Source organism: Oncorhynchus kisutch, linkage group LG2 (assembly GCF_002021735.2).
Source record: "Oncorhynchus kisutch isolate 150728-3 linkage group LG2, Okis_V2, whole genome shotgun sequence".
In the NCBI taxonomy this organism is placed as follows: Eukaryota; Metazoa; Chordata; class Actinopteri; order Salmoniformes; family Salmonidae; genus Oncorhynchus; species Oncorhynchus kisutch.
The window spans coordinates 72,159,771-72,180,355 of NC_034175.2; the positions used below are offsets into that span (position 1 = coordinate 72,159,771).

Consider the following 20,585-nt stretch of genomic DNA (forward strand, 5'->3'; position numbering starts at 1 on the left):
TTTTTATTGAACCTTTATTTCACTAGGCAAGTCAGTTAAGAACAAATTCTTATTTACAATGACGGTCTATCTTGCTGGTTGAATGCCTGGCAAAATGCTGCTCTTTAATCTAGGTCAAGGCAAAATGAAAAGCCTGTTATGAAAAGCCTTGCTGTTTGGGGTTTTGGGCTGGGTTTCTGCACAGCACTTTCAGATATCAGCTGATGTACGAAGGGCTTTATAAATACATTTGATTTGTTATAACAATGAAATGAATGTAATTAACTTGACATTGTGACTTTTACAAGGAGCCTTATCCTCCTCCCACAACAGTGGGTAATGTATTATTACAGACGAAGATCCATTCTCAGATGTGCAGTGTTGTGATTGTACTTCTGTGATAATTAGGTCAACGGGATGTGTACTGAACGAGCAGAGAGAGTCAAAAACCGGGAGTCGTTAAAATAGAACGTAGATAAAAAATATTTGCATATACAGCACTATTCAAATGACCCCGACACAGAACCCGGCAAAGAACCAATGTTAAATATTTACCCCTTATTATAAAAACCTCAAACAATACAAAATATCTCAACGCCTCATATCCATTTTGTGTAGTTTAATATAGATTTATTTTAATGGAATTACAAGCACACCTATAAAGTACAAGGCTAAATCATTCTTCAAAAAAATACATGGGGTGGTCAGCGGGATCAGAGACATGCTGTCTGGGGACATGGGGCCTGGGTTCCAGGCTGTCTCAGTGCCTGGGGGAGGGTCTACCGGAGGAGGGCTGGGGCAGACGGTACTTGGCCATCTCCAGGTCCAGGTCTGCGAAGGTGTAGTGGTTGTAGTTGTGGTGCTGGAGGTTCTTATAAGTGCTGTTGTCGAATGGCTCGGGGGCTGGCTCTGGAGGTGCAGCTGAAGTGGGTAGAACACAGAGACGGGTATAAGACACAGCACAGGCATAAGGGTACCCTGACTGACCTGGAGTTCAGCTAAATAAAACCAGAACCCAAAGGTAGAAATAGGCAGTTTGCGAATTGGTGAGTTGCATTTGGGTTTAGTGTTATTCGGAGCCCCGGCAACTGTCAAAAAAAGAATGAGCAGAAAACCACTCATAAGGAATAGAGGAATTTTCTATAAGGAATAGAAAATGTGTTTTAAAAGTATAATCACTAGCCACAAAAAGTGATGACAATGACAACATTTACTCATCTTAAAAATGTCCCCCTAAAAAAGTGCACATAGAAATATTCACCCATTTGACAAAAGTAATTTATGGTGGGGCATGTTCTACAGTGTTAAGGATGTATCCCCACCTATAGAGCCTGGAGAAAGGCTGATGTGAATGGCCTTAGCCTCCATTGTCTACAGGACAACCTTCTGGGAAAGAAGGGGAGAATGAGGATAGCAAAAGGGCACTAACAGCCAATTAGAAAACTAGACTGGCATACAAATATAACTTTGGCAGAAGCATGAATGAGACATTGTCAATTGGGCAGCATGTAAAAAAATATTGTATTATCCTTGAAGTAGGATTATACTTGACCATATCAAATAAGGTTTTATACACAAGTTGTCATGTTTTTTTTGTTAAAAATTCCAAAATTGGACAATACCCAGACCATTACTCAAATACTACTGCAATATTGTAAGCCGACTTGTTGGGGACAACTCGCCTATTTGAAACGGCAGGCTCAAAAAAAAGAGGGTTAACAAGTCCAAATCCAATCACACTGAAATAAGTTTGGTGACGGTCATATGCAAAATGACACCTTCCACGTCATGTGCATATACAGACATTTTCATTAATTGATAGCATGCATATCCACACAAGTCCAGAGAAAGAGAGAGAAAGTGGGAGAAAGGAGACCAATGAGTGATCACTCCCAGCTTCAGTTCTTCAAGCTGGAGTCAAGGGTGGGAGGCTGGTTCACTGTAACGTTACCATTAGCATGTACAGTACGCCTTAGCATGAAAAGTACACCTTAGCATTAGCATGTACAGTACACCTTAGCATGTACACCATTAGCATACAACCCAGAATCCAAATACATGTGTCAATGGACATGAGAATAATATATACCAAATACAGTAAATAAAACCAAAACACCCTGGGAGTAGAGATGGATAAAGAAAGAAAGGAAGGTGAGACATATGGACAGAGAGCAGGTGTGCCCCACCTGGGAGATCAACAAGTCATAAGAGTGAGGGGAGGAAACAGAGCATGATTAGTTTAGGTTTTTGTCTTTGTGAAGATTCCAATGTGAGCCAGTCAAATACCATGCATCGCAGTGTCCTCCAAAACATTCACAGTATGAACCTCTCGAGGCAAAGTGCAGGCAAGGTATTAAAAAAGGCAAAGCTTTTGTAAATAAAATTATGCAAATACAGACCCAAAGTCCCAACTGGGAACCCTCAGTATATAACAAGATAGTTAAATTGCAAGGCAAGCAGGCAGGGCTAAGGTGAAAAGCATACCATTCAAACATGCGTCTCACACTTGGCTGAAGTAGCTAAAGTATCACGGTGTGTGAAATGAAGAGTATACTTTCACTTAAGAAATTTGCCTTACACATTATGAATGGCAATACAGATAGCTACAGTCAATTAAATGACAAAAGAAAATGTCTGCAAAAAAACCATTTAGAAGCTACAGCTAAAGCCAAACCACTCGTGATTTACAACATATTAACCCTGTGTTTTATGAAGGACATTTTAAAGAAATATGGCCATCTGTGGTTGGAAAAGTCCACAGAGGAGAGAAAGAGTAGGATTTATACGAGGTGTTGTGTATACCCTCTGAGGTCTCATTCGGTTCTGTCTCAGCCAGGGCCTCTGCAATCAGCTCCTCTCCAGCCATTACAGGGGCGTTGTCTATCAGCTCCTCTCCTGCGGCTCCAGCCACTACAGGGGCGATGTCTACCAGCACCTCTGCTGCGGCTTCAACTGGGGCAGCTTTAGCAACGGCCGGTGCATCTTCCGCCGTAGGTTCAACAGGTGTTTCAGCAGCAATTTCTACAGGGGCAGCTTCAGATGCTTCTTCTGTCGCTTCCGGTACAACTTTTGGAGTGACTTCTGGTGCAGCGGTGACTTCTGGTGCAGCGGTGACTTCTGGTGCAGCGGTGACTTCTGGAGGTGTTACTTCAACCTCTGGAGCTGCTTCTGCAAAAAACTCTTTGGGTACACTAGCGATCTCAGGGGCAGAGTCTACTAGCTCCTCAAAACTTGTAGCAGGGGCAGTTTCAGGGCCAACCTCCAGGGTAGCTTTCGCTGGGTCGGCTTCCAGGACAGAGGTGGGGTCAACCAGCTCAGCACTTGCAATTTCTGGAGCGGCCGCTTGAACTTCTTTGGAGACTTCTGGTGCTGCTTCGGCTACAACTTCTGGTGCTTCGTCCTTGACAGTTTCAGGAACGGCATTCAGAGTCAGCGCAGGTGTAGCTTCTTGCACAGCTTTGGCAGTGGCCACAAGGATGGCATCAGACGTCACTGCCACCTCCTCAGCGTCGCTGGCCAAAGCCACTGCTTCCTTTTCTGAGTCTTCCTTTTTTTCTGCTATGATTTCTGGTTTTGCCTTTGATTTCACTTCGGACATCTCATCATCAGAGTCAGTGTCAGAGTCAGAGTCAGAGGAGTCGGAGTCAGAATCACTGGATGAGGATTCAACGGCTGGGGCTCCAGGTTCAGTGGAGGGTGCAGCATCAACTAAAGGTGGATCGGCAGAGGCTGAAACTGGAATGACTTCTGGCACGGGAGCTTCATCACTGGTAGCAACGACAGGCTCAGCAACTGGGGGAGCAGCATCCGTGACTTTGGTGGCGGCGTCAATTACAGGTTGAGCAGAATCGACGATGGGAGCAGCAATGTCAGCGACTGGAGCAGGTTCGGCGACAGCTTCAACTGGGGCGGCGTCACTGGCAACAGCCTCAGCAACTGGAGCAGCTTCTGCAACAGCGTCAGCGACTACTGCGGCCTTGGCAGCTGGTGTAGTGGATTCTACTACTGGTGTCTCTGGTGCTGCGGCCTCCTCTGTGACAAGGGATGTGATCTCTGCAACACTCTCAGAAGCAGGGGCAGACTTAGCCACCTCTATGACTGGAGCGGCCACATGTACAGCAGGACTAGCGGTTTCTTCAGCCACAGCAGTTTCAGCAGGCATAGCGTCAGCATGGCTTACAGAAGTGGAAAAGGTAGCTGGTTCTGCAGCTGCGGCTACTATTGTTTCAGCAGTGACGGGGCTAGCCACTGATTCAATTTCACCTAGAGCCTGTGCTGGGGAAAGTCCTGAGGCTGAAAGCTTAACCGGGAAGGCAACCGTGGTGTTGTAGGCTTGTAGTGCAGCCCCCTCTTCTGAGGCCTCTAGGGATTAAGAAATGGTAAATGGAATAAGTTACACAAAAAAAATGTAAGAGTATATAGCCTAATCATTAAGTTCCTCACAACCAGGAGGCTCGTCTCCAAATAAAACCACCTATGCCAAACACAACACAGAAAACTCCTGACCCCAAAGCTACTGTGGAACTAGTTTATCCATTGTAAAATTACATTCTCTAGATTCTTATGATACATCCCTGTTAGGGATTTCAGGGATGTTAACAGTTAAATCGGCGAGCTGCTAAAAATACATTTTGACCGGTTAATGCTTATCGGTCTATGGGTTAATTTCCATAATTTTGTGGGATGAAATTGGTACGCATGTATTTTCATTAGTCGTCAAACATCTTATTTATTTAGTTTGAGGAGCATAATAGTCTACCACCTGTCAGACAGCGACAGAGTAGCTCCTCACTGGAGTGAAACATGCTTTTGAAAGCCCAATCATTGCAAAACAAAATAAAATTTCAAAATGCAACCACGTGTTAACTTTGATTGACACAATAAAAAAAAGGCACTATTTTTATTTGTCAATCTCAACTCGTAACTAAAGCCTCCCATTTGCCATTAGAGTGCATAGGCTATAGTCAACGATAGGCATGCTATCTGCGTATCACCCACCACTTTGCAATGTGAGCTTGAGGCAGGAACTGTCTGAAAGCTTTACTTCAAATAATGAGTCGTCTTACCTTGGAAAAAAAGCCCTGAGAAAAATCCATCCATAGAAACTATTTTATAAAGACTTCCTGATGCAATTAACCAGCATTTCTCTCCTGATCTGGTTCAAATGCACTTTCTTCCGTTGTCCAGAAGCCAAAAGCACAATCCTAATCATATTAGCAACCCACCCTAGTTGTTGTTATAGATTCCCCCTCTTTCTAAGTTTCTAACAGATAAGTTAATCTCCGTCACAACTACTAGCATTAGAATGGGGTTTCCCCATTTGAATTTTGGCAAATGTTTGAAAATTACTTTTCATTAGCGGCTGCATGTTCAATACTGGGCTATATATTTTTGACTGTTAGACGACAAGCTATTGTTGCACGCTTCCAATTAAGCTCTTAATGAAAAATGTCTGGTCCTTGTATGCATGCATAGTATCAGAGAAGAGACAAAGCGAGATATTTAACTCTAGCCCAAAATCTGCCCAAAACAAGCCCAATGCGTTTCTATGTCACCTGCCTTCCAGCCTCAGGATGACTACCATTGCATCTGGTCATTATATAGAGATATCTTATAGTATTTTCTGTTGGTCAAATCATTTTACTGTTTGGAGAAGAAAAAAAATGACTATTTGTTAACCAGTTAATGCATCCTTAATCCCAGTTGCAGTGCAATCAAGCAAATGTTTAAAAAAGAAGTAGAATTGGATTTAGGAAATGGTCATGGTTTATCTGTAAGATTCCAGGATGTGGTTATATTGGCACATCAGGGAGACACTCCAAGTGTGGGCTATACCGGAGAAGGAAATGCCGTTGTTGTTACCTAGGGGAGAATAAAAAGGACCCAGAATAGAACATATTAACGTAAATGATTTTTTTTTTAAGTAGCCGCACTCTTAATTGTAGTCGTTGCCTTAACAGCTTTCTTTGGCTCCCCAGCCTTGGTGCAGAATGCCGCGGCAGAGGAGCTCCTCAAAAGGCCCCAGCTCTCTTTCTGGAGAACCTAAACAGAAAGAAATACATACCATTGTTTTATGTTGTAAATTCAGCCTTCTTTAGCCTAGCCCTGCGTTCCAGTCTGATAATGCCCACTTGCCAGCTCCTTCTGGAATTGTCTACCAAACGTTTCAAGCTTAACAATGAGACCAGGAGAAGCTAATTTTGACTTAACGTTATTCAATAACAAGGTAACCTAAATATCTAGCTTAAATCTTATTAATGAGCACGATGAAGCATAGTCTCAAAAAATGAGATGTAGAGGATGGTAAATACAGCTAGTAGTCCTGCTCATCCGGTCAACAGGACAGAAGGACGCTAGCTAATGTTAAAAGAAAACGGTTACGATACGTTGATTACTGTACAAACCAATCAACTAAGGAAAAGGTTCTTTGTAAAATAATCGAAATGACAACTGAAGAAAAACATGTTTAGACAATAAACAACGAATAGTACCTTGAGAGACCCCAGTCGTCCTAGCCGAAGTAAGGAGGTCGCCATTTTGGTGCTCCGTTTTTTATTTTCCGTGGGGAAACACAACAATTATATTGCTCTGTAAGCTCCTCCCCAGGCACGCACATTTGGACGGAAGTGTCTGGGAACGAAATGAGTTCCTCTTTGAAAGGGTGATAAAAATAGCATTTACCACTTCAGTGGATTTTAACAATTGTTTAATTTGTGCCATTGTAAAAAGTATATACTCCATATGTTAATTCTCATAATAGAAAGGTAGTTAACCATTTAGAATTCTGATATCCTTTTTAATTGTTTACTTCACCTTTATTAAACCAGGTAGGCCAGTTAAGAACACGTTCTCATTTACAACTGCGACCTGGCCAAGATAAAGCAAAGCAGTGCGACACAAACAACAACACAGAGTTACACATGGAATAAACAAACATACAGTCAATAACATACAGTGTGGGCATATGAAGTAAGATTAGGGAGGTAAGGCAATAAATAGGCTGTAGTGGCCAAGTAATTACAATTTAGCAATCAAACACTGGAGTGATAGATGTGCAGAAGATGAATGTGCAAGTAGAGATACTGGGGTGCAAAGGAGCAAAAAAATAAATAACAATATGGGGATGAGGTAGTTGGATGGGCTATTTACAGATGGGCTATGTACAGGTGCAATGATCTGTGAGCTGCTCTGAAAGCTGATGCTTAAGTTAGTTTATTTATTTTATTTTTTATTTTACCTTTATTTAACCAGGTAGGCAAGTTGAGAACAAGTTCTCATTTACAATTGCGACCTGGCCAAGATAAAGCAAAACAGTTCGACAGATACAACGACACAGAGTTACACATGGAGTAAAACAAACATACAGTCAATAATACAGTATAAACAAGTCTATATACAATGTGAGCAAATGAGGTGAGAAGGGAGGTAAAGGCAAAAAAAGGCCATGGTGGCAAAGTAAATACAATATAGCAAGTAAAACACTGGAATGGTAGTTTTGCAATGGAAGAATGTGCAAAGTAGAAATAAAAATAAGCAAAATAAATAAAATACAGTTGGGAAAAAGGTAGTTGTTTGGGCTAAATTATAGGTGGGCTATGTACAGGTGCAGTAATCTGTGAGCTGCTCTGACAGTTGGTGCTTAAAGCTAGTGAGGGAGATAAATGTTTCCAGTTTCAGAGATTTTTGTAGTTCGTTCCAGTCATTGGCAGCAGAGAACTGGAAGGAGAGGCGGCCAAAGAAAGAATTGGTTTTGGGGGTGACTAGAGAGATATACCTGCTGGAGCGTGTGCTACAGGTGGGAGATGCTATGGTGACCAGCGAGCTGAGATAAGGGGGGACTTTACCTAGCAGGGTCTTGTAGATGACATGGAGCCAGTGGGTTTGGCGACGAGTATGAAGCGAGGGCCAGCCAACGAGAGCGTACAGGTCGCAATGGTGGGTAGTATATGGGGCTTTGGTGACAAAACGGATTGCACTGTGATAGACTGCATCCAATTTGTTGAGTTAGTGAGGGAGATATGAGTCTCCAGCTTCAGTGATTTTTGCAATTCGTTCCAGTCATTGGCAGCAGAGAACTGGAAGGATAGGCAGGCAGCCAAAGGAGGAATTGGCTTTGGGGGTGACCAGTGAAATATACCTGCTGGAGTGCATGCTATGGGTGGGTGCTGCTATGGTGACCAGTGAGCTGAGATAAGGTGGGGCTTTACCTTGCAGAGACTTATAGATGACCTGGAGCCAGTGGGTTTGGCGACGAATATGAAGCGAGGGCCAGCCAACGAGAGCATACAGGTCGCAGTGGTGGGTAGTTTATGGAGCTTTGGTGACAAAACGGATGGCACTGTGATAGACAGCATCCAATTTGCTGAGTAGTGTTTCAGGCTATTTTGTAAATGACATCGCCGAAGTCAAGGATCGGTAGGATAGTCAGTTTTACGTGGGTGTTTAGCAGCATAAGTGAAGGATGCTTTGTTAAGGAATAGGAAGCCGATTCTAGATTTAATCTTGGATTGGAGATGCTTAATGTCTGGAAGGAAAGTTCAGTCTAACCAGACACCTAGGTATTTGTAATTGTCCACATATTCTAAGTCAGACCCGTCCAGAGTAGTGATGCTGGACGGGCAGGCAGGTGTGGGCAGCAATCGGTTGCTGCATTTAGTTTTACTTAGATTTAAGAGCAGTTGGAGGCCACGGAAGGAGAGTTGTATGGCATTGAAGCTCGTCTGGGGGTTAGTTAACGGTGTCCAAAGGGCCAGAAGTTTACATAATGGTGTCATCTGCGTAGAGGTGGATCAGAGAATCACCAGCAGCAATACCCTTACCAGCTGGTCATTTGAATCAATATTTTATTAAACACATACAGTGGGGCAAAAAAGTATTTAGTCAGCCACCAATTGTGCAAGTTCTCCCACTTAAAAAGATGAGAGGCCTGTAATTTTCATCATAGGTACACTTCAACTATGACAGACAAAATGAGGGGGAAAAAATCCAGAAAATCACATTGTAGGATTTTTTATGAATTTATTTGCAAATTATGGTGGGAAATAAGTATTGAGAGACTGAAAAACAGCTTCTATATCAAGGCCATCAGACTGCTAAACAGCCATCACTAACTCAGAGAGGCTGCTGCCTACATAGACTCATATCACTGGTCACTTTAATAAATGGATCACTAGTCACTTTAAACAATGCCACTTTGATAATGTTAACATATCTTACATTACTCATCTCATATGTATATACTGTACCTGTATCTATGTGTTCGTAATGGCTGCTCAGTGAAACAACCTGTCCTGATTTGTCTTAAACACTTGCTACAAAACTTTTAATTAGCAAGACTTCCTTCATGACCTGGCCTCTGTAAATTGGTATAGAATCAGCTTGATCCCCTCTGTCAAAGATGCTTGGACCTTTTAAAAAATATATATTTTCAGTGGTATTGTTAAGAAACACTCCCTCACATAGAAAATGAAAAACCGGTTCAGCCCCTGGTTCGACCGTGATCTGGCAGTTACACTCCACCTCAAGAATTCCATTTGGCGAAAGGCTCGGCACACGCATCCTCAGGCTGACTGGCTATCGTTCAGGCAAATGAGAAATAAGTGCACTCAGGCTATCCGGAAGGCCAAAGTTAGGTACTTTAAGGAGCAGGTCTCTCTCTGTGGGTCTAACCCCAAGAAGTTCTGGAAAACAGTTAAAGACCTGGAGGATAAACCCTCCTCCTCACAAATTTTGTGGGCAGAACTGAAAAGGCATGCATGAGCAAGGAGGCCTACAAACCGGACTGTTAAACCAGCTTTGTCAGGAGGAATGGGTCAAAATTCAACCAACTTATTGTGGGAAGGCTACCCGACACGTTTTAAGGCAATGCTACCAATTACTAATTGAGTGTGTGAACTTCTGACCCACTGGGAATGTGATGAAAGAAACAAAAGCTGAAATAACTCACTCTCTCCTATTATTCTGAGATTTCACACTCATAAAATAAAAGTAGTGGTCCTAACTGACCAAAGACAGGGAATTTTGTACTAGGATTAAATGACAGAAATTGTGAAAAACTGAGTATGTATTTGGCTAAGGTGTATATGTAAACTTCTGACTTCAACTGTATGTGAACACAATTTTTCTGTAATTGCGGTTTCAAGGCAAATCTGCATTCAGTAACTTATGTGCAGTTATACAATACAAACATGGGTAGTCTTTTTACTTTAACTTTGCATGCGATTTACAATGATGACATTGATCAACTTGGAATGAAAGACTGCAACAAAAGTAGAATATGGATCAGAGTTTATCCCCCCCCCCCCCCCCCCCATCCAACATTCATGGATCATCCTATGCAAATGAGTATATATTTCACAGCTCAAAGCTCCGCCTACGCTTGACCTCCAACTGTTGCATCTAATACAGAGAATTTATACAGAAATAGAAACTCCTCTATCCCCCCACCACATAGAAAATTAAAAGGATTTTAGCATCAACTTGATACAGTTATCTTTAGACGTCCAATATTCATAGAACAAATGGACAGGAAAAAGCTGTAGAAAAGTGAACTGGTCATGTTTACTTGGAGGCCACTTCATCCAGCTTGGGCTCTGGACAGAGACAGAGAAAAATGGTGTGCAATGAGAATATTAATGCATTGTATTCTTGGTCCTAGAAGAACCTAATAAAGCATTTCAAAAAGGCTCATGGCCACCTTTATAAAACTACTAACCTGTGAACTTGAACTCTGGGAAAGCTGTGATGTCTCCACCACCATAAAGCCGCTGGAGTTTAGTCAGCTCCTCTGCCAAGTTCTTCTCATATGCAGGGCCTGCATCTACCAAACCGCCACTGGCCCTGAGAGAAGAAAACATGGTTGAAATGTCCGCTTGATTACAAAGGGGGGATGATTGTGAGCAAGACAAAAAAAAGCTAGCCAAAAACAATTGTGTAACTTACACGCTCTTTGAGGAGTACTCGCGGATCGAATCCAGGAAGAGCTTCTGGATTGGGTCCAGTTGAACTGAGTCCAATGAAGGAAAAACACAATTATTTTATATTCATTTAAAGCAATTCCCTCTTTTAGTCTGGGTACCAGTCTGTTCAGCTGATATTCCACTCCTGTCATGTAAAAAAAAGAGACTGGCCTTTCACCAACAGAATGTTCAAAATGCAGCCAGATTTTCAGCACAGTTCCTGATTGGTAGTCTGAAACCAAATTGATATTTCCCATAATAAAGTTATGTAGCATGGAGTGCGCGCAAATTTGGCGCAACATAGAATTACACATTTTAAGTGTGTAGATAGGACTTTGTAATGAAATGAATAATGATACAGAAATGATTAGCCTACAAGATTAAATCGAGCTACGTTTGCTTCCGTTGCGTCCCATTAATGAGGAAAGAAACAAAACTGGCACCTGACTTCATGAAGTTAAATCGTTTTCCTATCAGTCTAATTTGCATAAACATTGTGATTGGATGATAGCTGTGAGGGTTATCGAATCAAGATCAAATCCTATGATCTCCTCGAGCTCTTTAATGACAGTATTCATATTTGAAGATTGTGAAATGCTAGCCTCTTTGGCAAATGACAGGAGTGGAATGCAACAGCTGAACGGAGACGGCAAGCCGGGCTACGCCCCTTTTGGCTTGAACCACATGACAAAACTCATCACTTCCAATACCTTCATGCACAAAAACAGCACTTAGAAGTGGTAGACTCTGACTGGCATAAAACAGGGGTAAGAGAGGAAAGATTAAGTTAGAACGGTCAGGTAACAGGTTAGAAGTTGCTGTGATGGGGGAATGCTATGCGTCACATCTGTGTAGTTCATAACATCACTTGGCAGACATAGGGTTCTATATTTGAGATGTCCAATTCAAACTCCCAGCGTATAACCAACTCGTGTACATTTAACAGTAAAATGTAACAACTTCTCTCCCCACTCGTGTTTGAATCCACACCCAGCAACCAAGGTGCAAACTCTTGCGCATTGACTACCAAGGGGAAGGAAAGTTGACATTTCCAAAGTCATGTTACACAGCGCCAAACAAATACAAAAGTGAGGGGATCAATTACAGATTACTGATATCATGCGACTCAGGGAAAACAAAGTGTCAGAGAGAAGCTGAGAGAGGAGGGAAGAATAGGAAACATAGAATCAGAATATCTGACCCCATTTCACGTTATCACTCAGTAGCTGCCCAGAGACAGACGAGCCAAAACGCTGGTTAATATGACCTTAACATTACCTTTGACAGTATACAGTAACTTTAGCATTAACCGTACCAAAATATAATGTAACAAAACAATAGTTGAAATTATAAAAACAAAAAAAGTTTAAAATTCAGGGCGTTGAGGATCATGTTTCGTTTAACAATATTCAGTGAAGGGAACAGAGAAGGTTGTGAAATAAGAACAGATGATCGAGTGACGGAAGGAAAAACAGAGATGTCGAGAAACAAACTAGCAGCAGAAAGAGTGCAGGTAAGAACGAGTGAATGCTGGAAAAACATGGCAAAATAAAGATATTAAATCAAGCAGATCGGTGCAGACCGTCACAGCTGAACCAGAGAGTAAAGGATGAAGCCGTGCTGAAGAACACAGAGGAGACATTCATCGGGTGTCGGATGGGCAAAGCTGCATGGTTACAAGTTCATGCATAGAATCCCAGAAGGAACGGGTTTGGGGGAACAGATGTGTGGCTTGGGTCTACACGGCTGCAACAATGTAGAAATGTGGTAGTTTGAGGGATAAATAGCAAATAGTGGTAAATTAGCCCACTGGAAAAGACAAACCAAAGCAAGAACGAAAAGCGCTTCTGTAATATATCTTTAAAGATATCCTTAGAGTTGTAGCATCACATGAAAATATGACTGTTGGTAAAAAGTAGGATCCACAGAGAGGAGAGAAGGGGGGGGGGGGGGGGTGTAATACCCTCAGGCGCCTCAATCCGTTCTGCCTCAGCCGGGGGCTCTGCAATCAGCTCCTCTGCTGCAGATTCAACTTGGGCCGCTTCAGCTACAACCTCTGCTACAGCTTCAATGAGGGCTCCAGCCGCAGCTTCAATGGGGACAGCTACAGTCACAACCTCTGCTACAACTTCCACGAGGGCTTCAGCCACAGCTTCAATGGGGGCAGATTCAACCAAAACTTCTGCTATGGCTTCAACTGGGGCAGCTTCAACTGGGGCAGCTTCAACTGGGGCAGCTTCAACTGGGGCAGCTTCAACTGGGGCAGCTTCAACTGGGGCAGCTTCAACTGGGGCAGCAGCTTCTGGGACGGCTTCAACAGGAGTGTCAGCCACTGACGAAGCTTCAAAGATGGGAGCCGCTTCGGCTGCAACAGGAGCGGCTTCAGCTACTGATGCAGCGGCTTCAATAACGGGGGTGGCTTTGGCTACAAGAGTGGCGGATTCAACAATGGCTTCAGTTGCGGGGGCGACTGTGTCGATGACGGGGGTGGCTTCAACCGCAGTGGGGGCTGGAACGGCTTCAGCCGCGGCAACAATTGGCTCTGCGGCAGCGGCTTCAACAGGCTTTGGGGCGGTCACAAGTTCTACTGCAGCAGCTGGTGTCATTTCTTTCTTTGGTACCTCCACATATTTTCTGTGTGGTACAAGCTTCTCTAAATCAAAATATGTTTTGCCCTGGGACTTTTCTAGGACGGAGGAGGGGGGGGAGAAAACAAACAAGATTTATTCATTTCTATTCATACTATAAATTAGCCTAAAAGGAATTTAAACCAACATGCCCCCACTTTGCATTAAATGTGGACAAAACTTACCTAGCGCAACATGGCTACACCCAGACAGTATTCAAGAATATCCCTTTGCAAGACACATATGGTGCCTGGACTAAAAAGGGCACCAAGTGCCAAATTTCAAGAAGGGGCCCAAAAAGTGTAAATGTACTATTAATTGAGGAACATAATAAAAACATTATATTTTAATCACAGTATAGTTTCATAATTAAGTGCGCATGTGCCAAAACCAACTTCCCAAAACTATCTTTCATTGACAATTCATGTTATAGAGTACAAGAAAAATTCCACTTATAAGAGGATACTATTGTTGGAAAAATATCTGATTATATTAGTGAAAGCTGTGAGGGGGAAAAAATGATTTACATCATTATATTTTGGTACCTGTGGAAGGAAAACAAACTTAATTTGCATTTTTCTTTGTGACTTTGTATAGAAAACAAAATGGTGGAACTAACTGAGACATTTACTCAAATTGTGGTCCAAGTAGCCTGCAAAAACAAAATCCTTCTAGAAGATTCAGAATTGTAGATTCCTCAGCCTTTTGGGTACAAAGACAGGCCTCCAGGATGCTTGAGCTTCCCTTCAGCATGTTTTACCTGTAATCTGACTTTTGTTAGTTTTTTAAAAAAAATATTAAAAGATCTTCAGTTCTTCTCCAAAACATCTTAACTTCTGCGTATTACTTTTGCACGTAAGACGACTGTATACAATATCTTCAGCATCTGAAAGGCTTTTAAAATGTATTCTCGAGGACAACCTTTTCTGGCAGTGCAGTGATCTCGATTGGCAGTGCAGTGATCTCGATTGGTTATGGGAAATGTTTCACAAAAAAAAGTCTACGTACTAATAGAAATCTTCTGGGAAAAATGAGGTGTTCATATCTCTAGTGAAGGTCTTTAATGAGATGAGCCACATTGGGGAGTTTTATCAGTCTGGTCATCAATAGGTCTCTCTTCCTCCTTGATCAATTGATAAATAAAGAACTGGACCCTAGTATTACAGCTAAATCAAAAGTGTGGATAGTCCACAGCAAACTCCTTCTCAGCCATTGTGAGCCAACTACTCAAAGTCCCTTTTGTGAAATATACAAGAAAATGGTCAGTATAATTTGGATGATGAGTAATTTTATTGATTTAACAATACTTGTAGCACAATTTGAGCACCCTCACTATGTTCAAGAATTGACATCTGCTAAAGTATCATAAACTACAATAATTAGGTATTTTTGGTCAAATTAAATGCGGATCCAAACTTACTTCCTGAGCTGCTCTTCTTGGGCTTCTTGGGACCACCAGCTTTCGTGCATAGGGCAGCAGCTGCAGGAGCGCTCCACCTCTCCGCCTGCACGCACTGATCAAAGTACACACCAATTAGTGACAATATAACTGCAACTAGGGCTGTAAAAAAAAGAGAATGAAATACTGAATTGCATGATTTTCTGTTGTTAATTGCGATTATTGCAATTTCAGAATTTGATCAAATTTGGCCCAATAAAATATTTGTCCATTTAAAAAGCAGTGCATTGAGTTGCAGGCATAGTATGCTTTGATTTTAATGGCCAGAAACACAAAATAATCTGTATCAGAAAAAAAATGCTCCCAGTGTTTAAACGCACACCAGTAGGGATCATATCTTTCACCTGGATTCAGTCGGTCATGGAAAGAGCAAGTGTTCCTAATGTTTGGTGCACTCAGCGTATATTTGGGCTCAAAGTGACCACTTTGTGCAAATTCATGCCAATGTCTTTTCCTAAGAAATTAGGTGTAAATTCTTGAGCCTACGTTTCATTTCAGGGCTGGGTTTTATTTTAAATGATACCACCCACCAGCATGGCATTGTTGATTAATCAGTAACACCTGCAAAGTTCACAAGCCACAACTGAGCTATATAATAGATCATCTTTGACTACAGCAAATGTATAAATATATATATATTTTACCTTTATTTAACTAGGCAAGTCAGTTAAGAACAAATTCTTATTTACAATGATAGCCTACACTGGCCAAACCCCGGACGACACTGGGCCAATTGTGCGCCGCCCTATAGGACTCCCAATCACGGCCGGATGTGATACAGCCTGGATTCTAACCAGGGATTGCAGTGACGTCTCTTGCACCGACGTAGACCGGTGCGCCACTCGGGAGCAAAGATGGTGGATAATTGAAGATCAGAATTGACAAAAATATTGTAAACTGGTTGGTAAACTGCCTGTCTACTTAACGGGCTGGGTCTCCCATAGACACCAATGCAATAGCAGCTGTCCGTGCTACAGACAGCTTATCAGTCCACTATTACAAGACTAGTAAAGCCCCAGTGCACTACTTTTGTGAGAAAAAAAAAAACTTAAAATGTTGTTTCATAACAAATAAGAAAATGACATTCAGATTTTTCAGGCGGTGCTTCTTCCCGCAGCTATGCCCAAGGACGTATGGATCTGTATAAAACTGATACAGTAAGCCACTTTTTTATTTGAAGGATTCATTCTCGCTGATGAAAATTAAAAAGCAATATTTTCAAAAGCCGTATCACAAGCGATTATTATTGGCGTTTCTAAACATTAAAACACAGCATTGGGATAGTAGTTGACATGAGCCAGTCGTGGGTGAAGCTAATGGCTGAAAACTGTAGAGAGGTGGAAGACTATGTCACCTACAGTTGTAGAGCTAGGTAGGTGGCAGTCATCAACTTAAAATAGCAGTGGTGGAAAAAGTACCCAATTGTCATACTTGAGTAAAAGTATAGATAGTTACTCAAGTAAAAGTGAATGTGACTCAGTAAATGTCTCGTTTTAAAAATGTACGGATGGCCAGGGGCACATTTACAAAAGATGCATTTGTGTTTAGTGAGTCCGCCAGAACATAGGCAGTAGGGATTACCACGTGTTCTCTAGATAAGCGGTTTATTTCACACTTTTCCTGTTCTGCTAAGCATTCAAAATGTAATGAGTACTTTGGGTTGTCAGGGTTAAATTTATGGAGTAAAAAGTACAATATTTCCTTTAGGAACGTAGTTTAGTAAAAGTTGTCAAAAATATAAATAGTAAAGTACAGATACCCCCCAAAACTACTTAAGTAATACTTTAAAGTATTTTCACACCACTGTAAAATATTTGCTATGAACACTTTGCTAATTCAAAATAATGATCATAAATATTCTATTCGAACGGCTCAAATTATGCACTTGATATGAAAGTAGCTACAGTAGATAAAGTTGACCATGTTATCAATCAATGTTATCCATTAGCTAACGCACTGTAGCCATGTCGCTGAAATACTAACAAGCTCACGATTCATGTTGTCTCTGCACAAATGAAAAATGACGTTGCAATTAGTTCATTCGAAAACTACAGCATGTTAGAACTTCAAATAATAATGTGATTAGCTATGTGCATGACATTTCATTACCTTGGTAGAGCCAAGTCGCACTATCCTCAGCAATGAAGCCGCCATCTTTGCGCTCATAAAATCCTTCCTGCGGAAACACTGCTTAATGATCTTTGTCCCAGTCTGCCTGAGTGCGTCTGAAAAGTAATACATATATATATTCTATCACTTTAGAACAGAACACATGTGATCAATGTTAGGAAAGTATTGGATAGTTAATTTTGCGACACAACTAGTAACAAATATCAAACGTGTGCGTTGAAGCAGTGCACAACAACAATCATTACACGTCTGCAATTTGGAACATGATAGTAACAGTTGATGCGCAACGACTGTGTTTTTAGTCTCATTCTTTACGAATGTGAACTCCCAGGGTCAAGATGACACTGCCATTAGTTCAGTGAACGTTTTCCCACCTTTTGTCAATCAAGTTCAATGGCTCCAATAGTCAGGAAGAATCCACAAATGTTCCTCCGATGGTGAATATTTTCTATATTTCTATATCTATCTATTTCTATATCTATGAAGTTATAATTAAAATAGTTCTAGACTTATTGGTAGATATCTCTATGGGCAAATCTTGAAGCTCCTGTCAGATAGTCACAGCTTCAGAGTGGTTTATGTAACAGATTCTCAACAGTGACAGTACACGCCTCCTCTTCTAGTCTGGGACTCATCAGTGCAGTGAAAGTACGTATGGCATCGATAACAATATGGAACAGTTTGTCTTGAACCTTCAACCAAATCTGAACATTCGTAATGCACAGTTGTTGGACGATATATGTCAAATAAAGTCGTTTTGTTTTCATACTGCTTCTGTATTTATGTTCAGCTGCATAACACATCAAACTTGACATCAGTTATGTAAATGTGTATTCAGGCATTCGTTTTCTCCCTTACCTCTTGATGAGTTGACCCATTAAAAAAAAAAAAGCCTAAAACGACATACCCAAATCTAATTGCCTGTAGCTCAGGACCTGAAGCAAGTATATGCATATTCTTGAAACCATTTGAAAGGAAACACGTTGAAGTTTCTGGAAATGTGAAATTAATGTAGGATAATACAACACATTAGATATGGTAGAATATTATACAAAGAAAAAAAACGTTTATTTTTCTTCTTTTTCCCATCATCTTTGAAATGCAAGAGAAAGGCCATAACTCTCTCTTTCTAAAATGATCAGCCGAAATTGTTGCATCCCCTATTTACTAGCTGTTCAACCTCTCTTTCGTATCGTCTGAGATCCCCAAAGATTGGAAAGCTGCCGCGGTCATCCCCCTCTTCAAAGGGGAGACACTCTAGACCCAAACTGCTACAGACCTATATCTATCCTATCCTGCCTTTCTAAGGTGTTCGTAAGCCAAGTTAACAAACAGATCACCGACCATTTAGAATACCTTCTTTGCCTTTGCAATCTGGTTTCCGAGCTGGTCATGGGTGCACCTCAGCCACGCTCAAAGTCTCTCTCTGCCACAGGGTTCAATTCTCGGGCCAACTCTCTTCTCTGCATACATCAATGATGTTGCTCTTGCTGCTGGTGATTCTCTGATCCACCTCTACGCAGACGACACCATTCTGTATACTTCTGGCCCTTCTTTGGACACTGTGTTAACTAACCCCCAGACGAGCTTCAATGCCATACAACTCTCCTTCTGTGGCCTCCAACTGCTCTTAAATGCAAGTAAATCTAAATGCATGCTCTTCAACCGATCGCTGCCTGCACCTGCCCGCCCATCCAGCATCACTACTCTGGACGGTTCTGACTTAGAATATGTGGACAACTACAAATAACTGGGTGTCTGGTTGGACTGTGGACTCTCCTTCCAGACTCACATTGGGCATCTCCAAGATTAAATCTAGAATCGGCTTCCTATTTCGCAACAGGGCATCCTTCGCTCATGCTGCCAAACATACCCTCGTAGAACTGACTGTCCTGCCGATCCTTGGCTTTGGCGATGTCATTTACAAAATGGCCTCCAATGCTCTACTCAGCAAATTGGATGCAGTCTATCAGTGCCATCCGTTTTGTCACCAAAGCCCCATATACTGCCCACCACTGCGACCTGTATGCTCTCGGTGGCTGGCCCTCGCTTCATATTCGTTGCCAAACACACTAGCTCCAGGTCATCTATAAGTCTCTGCTAGGTAAAGCCCGCCTTGTCTCAGCTCACTGGTCACCCTAGCAGCACCCACCCTTGGCATGCACTCCAGCAGGTATATATATCACTGGTCACCCCCAAAGCCAATTCCTACTTTGGCCGCCTTTCCTTCCAGTTCTCTGCTGACAATGACTGGAATGAATTGCAAAAATCACTGAGGCTGGAGACGTATATCTCCCTCACTAACTTTAAGCACCAGCTGTCAGAGCAGCTCACAGATCACTGCACCTGTACATAGCCCATCTGTAAATAGCCCATCCAACTACCTCATCCCCATATTGTTTTTTGTTGTTGTTGCTCCTTTGCACCCCAGTATCTCTACTTGCACATTCATCTTCTGCACATCTATCACTCCAGTGTTTAAATTGCTAAATTGGTGTTGAACCACAAATGGTGCATCATGCAATATCATGCAAGGCTAGTTACCACAAAGTCAAATGGGTTATATATATTTTTTTAAGGATAATAAAATGTGATATTTGCTCTTAATTTAAGGTATACTGTTAGCAGTGTTGTTAGGGTTATGTTTAAAATCACATTTTAAGAAGATAAATTGTTGAAATAGGTGGGATTTATTACTTTGTGGCTGTGGTAACTAGTGATGACCAAGCCAAAGGTAGGACTGTCCCAGAGAGGATGACGCAACTGACCCTAAATGAAGGAAAGCTTTGACTATGTACAGACTCAGTGAGCACAGCCTTGCTATTGAGAAAGGCCGCCGTAGACAGACCTGACTCTCAAGAGAAGACAGGCTATCTGCACACTGCCCACAAAATGAGGTGGAAACTGAGCTGCACTTCCTAACCTCCTGCCAAATATATGACCATATTAGAGACACATATTTTCCTCAGATTACACAGATCCACAAAGAATTCGAAAACAAATCCAATTTTGATAAACTCCCATATCTACTGGGTAAAATACCACAGTATGAAATCACAGCAGCAAGATTGGTGACTTGTTGCCACAAGAAAAGGCCAAACCAGTGAAGAACAAAAAAACATTTAAAATACAACCCATATTTATGTTGATTTATTTTCCCTTTTTAACTATTTGCACACAATATTACATTTTGCACATATATGACATTTGAAATGTATTTTCTTTTGGAACTTTTGTGAGTGTAATGTTTATTATCTACTTCACTTGCTTTGGCAATGTAAACATATGTTTCCCATACCAATAAAGCCCTTAAATTGAATTGAATTGTATCCAGCAATCCAAAGGAAGGATAGACGCGAGGTAGACAGCCCGCCGTGCCGCTTTGTGGACAACGACTCTCATCAGTGTATCGATCATCTTTTAATGTACGTT

General features: G+C 41.7%; 2 protein-coding genes across 6 annotated transcripts; both read right to left on the reverse strand.

The window, feature by feature from the left end:
- Positions 1 to 583: 583 nt before the first annotated feature.
- Positions 584 to 6,592, reverse strand: LOC109870967 (calphotin). 3 transcript variants are annotated; one of them, XM_031801166.1, is made up of 5 exons: positions 6,471 to 6,592; positions 5,913 to 6,021; positions 2,782 to 4,341; positions 1,302 to 1,362; positions 584 to 900 (listed from the first exon to the last, which is right to left on the reverse strand). In XM_031801166.1, the coding sequence occupies exons 1-4, from the start codon at positions 6,513 to 6,515 to the stop codon at positions 1,337 to 1,339; spliced, it is 1,740 nt and encodes a 579-aa protein (XP_031657026.1). In that variant the 5' UTR covers positions 6,516 to 6,592; the 3' UTR covers positions 584 to 900; positions 1,302 to 1,336. The 3 variants fall into 3 exon arrangements, with proteins under 3 accessions (XP_031657026.1, XP_020317302.1, XP_020317286.1); XM_020461713.2 differs by having other exon boundaries at positions 1,302 to 1,365; XM_020461697.2 differs by lacking the exon at positions 1,302 to 1,362.
- A 3,494-nt stretch (positions 6,593 to 10,086) lies between these two features.
- On the reverse strand, positions 10,087 to 17,744 carry si:ch211-140m22.7 (calphotin). Of its 3 annotated transcripts, XM_020461737.2 has the most exons (8): positions 17,528 to 17,742; positions 17,133 to 17,248; positions 14,985 to 15,078; positions 13,434 to 13,623; positions 12,901 to 13,394; positions 10,921 to 10,984; positions 10,694 to 10,818; positions 10,087 to 10,571 (listed from the first exon to the last, which is right to left on the reverse strand). In XM_020461737.2, the coding sequence occupies exons 2-8, from the start codon at positions 17,187 to 17,189 to the stop codon at positions 10,540 to 10,542; spliced, it is 1,056 nt and encodes a 351-aa protein (XP_020317326.1). In that variant the 5' UTR covers positions 17,190 to 17,248; positions 17,528 to 17,742; the 3' UTR covers positions 10,087 to 10,539. The 3 variants fall into 3 exon arrangements, with proteins under 3 accessions (XP_020317326.1, XP_020317317.1, XP_031657155.1); XM_020461728.2 differs by having other exon boundaries at positions 12,901 to 13,623; positions 17,528 to 17,744; XM_031801295.1 differs by lacking the exon at positions 17,528 to 17,742 and adding an exon at positions 17,399 to 17,512 and having other exon boundaries at positions 12,901 to 13,623.
- Positions 17,745 to 20,585: the final 2,841 nt, after the last annotated feature.